This window comes from Penaeus vannamei, chromosome 3 (genome assembly GCF_042767895.1).
Source record: "Penaeus vannamei isolate JL-2024 chromosome 3, ASM4276789v1, whole genome shotgun sequence".
NCBI classification, from domain to species: Eukaryota; Metazoa; Arthropoda; class Malacostraca; order Decapoda; family Penaeidae; genus Penaeus; species Penaeus vannamei.
The window spans coordinates 46,756,585-46,761,584 of NC_091551.1; the positions used below are offsets into that span (position 1 = coordinate 46,756,585).

Sequence of the window (5,000 nt, forward strand, 5' to 3'; positions counted from 1 at the left end):
TGCTCTCATTCTCATCCTCTTCTCATCTTCCTCTTGTTCCCCCTTCTCCTATCCTCTGCCTCCTCACACTTCTCATCCTCTTTATTCCTCTTCCTCTTCTTCCTCTTCTTCCCCCTTTCCCTCCCTCCTTCTCCCTCCTCTTCTCTCCTCTTCTCCTCCCTTATCCTTATCTTCCTCTTATACTCCCTGTCTCCTCCTCTGCCTCCTCCTCATCCTCTCTTCTATCCTCATCTTTTTCCCTTCTTCTCCTCTTCCTTCTCATCATCACTGTCTTCATCCTCCTTCTTCTTCCTCTCCTAAGCCATTTTCCTTCTTCTTCCTCCTCCTTCTCATCCTCTTCCTCCTCCTCTTCCTGCTCCTTCTCATCCTCTTCTTCCCCCTTCTCCTCCTCTTCCTCTTTCTCATCCTTTTCAGCCTCCTCTTCTTCCTCTTTCTCCTCCTCTTCCTCCTCATTCTCATCCTCTTCTTCCCCTTCTCCTCCTCTTCCTCTTCATCATCATCCTCTTCATCTTCCTCTTCTTCCCCTTCTCCTCTTCTTCTTCTTCTTCATTCTCCTCTTCTTCCTCTTCTTCCTCCTCATCCTCCTCTTCCTCCTCCTCTTCCTCCTCCTCTTCCTCCTCCTCTTCCTCCTCATTCTCATCCTCTTCATCATCATCCTCTTCTTCCCCTTCTCCTGTTCGAAAATCCGAAATCGTGCTAAATCCCAGTGCAAGTCGTTCTGTATAATTGTTCTTGTCCTCCGTCGCTCTTCGAGATCATCCTCTTCTAGCGTTATCACCATTTTCTCTTTATCTCCCTTGTTTATCTCTTTTTCTTTTCCTTTTCTTTGTCATTGTTTTCTATTCCTGTTCCTTCCTCTGACGTGTTCTTGTTGTTATCATTTTCTCTTTATCATCCTTGTTTATCCCTTTTTCTTTGTTGTTATCATTTTCTCTTTACCTCCCTTGTTTATCACTTTTTCTTTTCCTTTTCTTTATCATTATTTTCTATTCCTGTTCCTTCCTCTGACGTGTTCTTGGACTTAGTCGCTTGGGTCAGCTCTCTATTAATCATTTTCTCTTTATCTTCCTTGTTTATCGCTTTTTCTTTTTCTTTTTTATCATTATTTTCTATTCCTTTTCCTTCCTCTCTATTAATCATTTTCTCTTTATCATCCTTGTTTATCACTTTTTCTTTTCCTTTTCTTTATCACTATTTTCTATTCCTTTTCCTTCCTCTCTATTAATCATTTTCTCTTTATCTTCCTTGTTTATCACATTTTCTTTTCCTTTTCTCTTCGCAGACGTGTTTCTAGGCCCCGTTGACAACAAGGTCCCTGATTCCCTGGTCTCTCCAAACTCCTACTAACGTTATCCTCATTTTCTCTTGATCACCATCTTTATCATTCCCTCTTCTCACTCCCTCTTCTCCGTCCTTTGCAGACGTATCTCTGGGACCTTAGATGAATACGTTCTAGTCCCTGTCGCTAGGTTCTCTCGTCCATTTCAAGCATTATTATAATTTTCGTTTCGTTATCCCATTATCACAAATGTTCCTTTATCATCGTCATTCTCTTTTCTCATTCTCTCTTCTCCTGCCTCCGTTGCCGCATTCTTGGTCCCCGTCGCTAGATTTCTTTGTCACTTTTAGTATTATCATGATTTTCCTTTTGCCATAATTATCATCAACTTCCTTTTACCATCATCATCATCTTTTCTCACTCCTTCTCCTCCCTTCGCCCCGTCGACGACTACGTCCTGGCCCCCGCCGCTAGGTTCCTTTGTCACTCCAGTATTATCATAATCTCCCCTTTCCCATAATTATCACCAATTTCCCTTTATCACCATCATCATCTCTTCTCACTCCCTCATCTCCTCCCCCCGCAGACGTGTTCCTGGGCCCCGTCGACGACTACGTCCTGGCCCCCGTCGCTAGGTTCCTTTGTCACTCCAGTATTATCATAATCTCGCCTTTCCCATAATTATCACCAATTTCCCTTTATCATCATCATCATCTCTTCTCATTCCCTCTTCTCCTCCCTCCTTCCTGGTCCTCGTCGCTAGGTTTCTTTTGTCACTTCCAATATTATCATGATTTTCCGTTTGACATAATTATCGCCAGTTTCCCTTTATCATCATCATCATCTCTTCTCACTCCCTCTTCTCCTCCCTCCGCAGACGTGTTCCTGGGCCCCGTCGACGACTACGTCCTGGCCCCCGTCGCTAGGTTCCTTTGTCACTCCAGTATTATCATAATCTCCCCTTTCCCATAATTATCACCAATTTCCCTTTATCACCATCATCATCTCTTCTCACTCCCTCATCTCCTCCCCCCGCAGACGTGTTCCTGGGCCCCGTCGACGACTACGTCCTGGCCCCCGTCGCTAGGTTCCTTTGTCACTCCAGTATTATCATAATCTCCCCTTTCCCATAATTATCACCAATTTCCCTTTATCACCATCATCATCTCTTCTCACTCCCTCTTCTCCTCCCTCCTTCCTGGTCCTCGTCGCTAGGTTCCTTTGTCACTCCAGCATTATCATAATCTCGCCTTTCCCACAGTTATCACCAATTTCCCTTTATCACCATCATCACCATTCCCTCTTCTCACTCCCTCTTCTCCTCCCTCCGCAGACGTGTTCCTGGCCCCCGTCGCTAGGTTCCTTTGTCACCAGTATTATCATAATCTCCCCTTTCCCATAATTATCACCAACTTCCTTTTATCACCATCATCACCATTCCCTCTTCTCACTCCCTCTTCTCCTTCCTCCTTCTTGGCCCTCGTCGCTAGGTTCCTTTGTCACTTTTAGTATTATCATGATCTCCCCTTTCCCATAATTATCACCAATTTCCCTTTATCACCATCATCATCTCTTCTCACTCCCTCTTCTCCTCCCTCCGCAGACGTGTTCCTGGCCCCCGTCGCTAGGTTCCTTTGTCACCAGTATTATCATAATCTCCCCTTTCCCATAATTATCACCAATTTCCCTTTATCACCATCATCATCTCTTCTCACTCCCTCTTCTCCTCCCTCCGCAGACGTGTTCCTGGGCCCCGTCGACGACTACGTCCTGGCCCCCGTCGCTAGGTTCCTTTGTCACCAGTATTATCATAATCTCCCCTTTCCCATAATTATCACCAATTTCCCTTTATCACCATCATCATCTCTTCTCACTCCCTCATCTCCTCCCCCCGCAGACGTGTTCCTGGGCCCCGTCGACGACTACGTCCTGGCCCCCGTCGCTAGGTTCCTCTGTCACTCCAGTATTATCATAATCTCCCCTTTCCCATAATTATCACCAATTTCCCTTTATCACCATCATCATCTCTTCTCACTCCCTCTTCTCCTCCCTCCGCAGACGTGTTCCTGGGCCCCGTCGACGACTACGTCCTGGCCCCCGTCGCTAGGTTCCTCTGTCACTCCAGTATTATCATAATCTTCCCTTTCCCATAATTATCACCAATACCCCTTTATCACCATCATTATCTCTTCTCACTCCCTCTTCTCCTCTCTCCGCAGACGTGTTCCTGGGCCCCGTCGACGACTACGTCCTGGCCCCCGTCGCTAGGTTCTCCGGGGTGTGGAAGGTCCCCGTGCTCACGCCAGGGGGTCGTCCCAAGGCCTTCGACACCCGGACGCTGTACCCGCTCCTGATCCGCCTCAAGGGGTTCTACGCTGAGGTAAGGGGCGTCGCGTGTGGGTATTTTGCGGATTGGTGGAAGTGGTGGAAGTGGTGGAAGTGGTGGAAGGTCATAGGGTGTTTGTGGGATTGTATCAGCTGTTGTTTTTTAATGTTATAGTTTGTAATGTAATCTGTATAAGCTGTTTTTAATGTTATAGTTTGTAATGTAATCTGTATCAGCTGTTGTTTTTTAATGTTATAGTTTGTAATGTAATCTGTATCAGCTGTTGGTTTTAATGTTATAGTTTGTAATGTGATCTGTATCAGCTGTTGTTTTTTAATGTTATAGTTTGTAATGTGATCTGTATCAGCTGGTTTTTTAATGTTATAGTTTGTAATGTGATCTGTATCAGCTGTTGTTTTTTAATGTTATAGTTTGTAATGTAATCTGTATCAGCTGTTTTTAATGTTATAGTTTGTAATGTAATCTATATTAGCTGTTGTTTTTAATGTTATAATAAGTAATGTTATTTATGAATGGAATGCGTGATATCCATGGTGATAATGAGAGTGATATATAGATATTATAAAGAAAAAGCTAGAATAGAAAAGATAGAATTGCTTGTAATTATATCGATACCTATGTTATATTATATTAGTTGTATTTATTTATATTATATTAGTGGTATTTATTTATATTATATTATATTACTGGTATTTATTTATATCATATTATATTATATTAGTGGTATTTATTTATATTATATTATATTAGTGGTATTTATTCATATTATTTATATCATCTATTTACATTATTTATCTATGATATTTATATTTGTGGTATTGATGATGTTGCAGATATCAATATTTTTTTACATCAGTAATAACAGTAGTAATGATTACTATCAAACTTCTGATGATAACATTGATAAAAATAAAAATCAAGGTGATAGTGATGATAATAACGATAACAATAATAGTGATAATAATAATAACAGTAATGATAATAATAATAATAATAATAATAATAATAATAATAATAATAATAATAATAATAATAATAATGATATTAATGATAGCGATAAAAACAATAGAAGAATAGATATAATGATAATAATAATGATAATAATAATAAGAAGAAGAAGAAGAAGAATAGTTATAATGATTATAATGATAACGGTAATGATGATGATGATGATGATAATGATAATTACGATAATAATAATAATCATCATCATCATAATAATAACATGTATTGATTTATACCCCCTCCAACACCCTCCCCCCCCCCTTAGATCGGACGCCTGTTTTCCTCCCTGGTGAGAGAGTGGGACTGGAGTGTCCTGGGTCTTCTCTACCAAGAGAGGGACGAGGTCAAAGGTCATTCGGTGTGCTACTT

The 5,000-nt window shown here is 41.3% G+C and overlaps 1 protein-coding gene across 2 annotated transcripts in view; it reads left to right on the forward strand.

The window, feature by feature from the left end:
• Nucleotides 1-5,000, forward strand: part of LOC113805203 (atrial natriuretic peptide receptor 1-like) — a 427,681-nt gene that overhangs the window by 307,337 nt on the left and 115,344 nt on the right. For both annotated transcript variants that reach the window (XM_070113817.1, XM_070113814.1), the window contains 2 exons: nucleotides 3,499-3,659; nucleotides 4,897-5,000. The exon at nucleotides 4,897-5,000 is cut by the window's right edge and continues 113 nt beyond it. In XM_070113817.1, coding sequence (XP_069969918.1) covers nucleotides 3,499-3,659; nucleotides 4,897-5,000 — 265 coding nt within the window. The remainder of the gene's footprint in view (nucleotides 1-3,498; nucleotides 3,660-4,896) is intronic.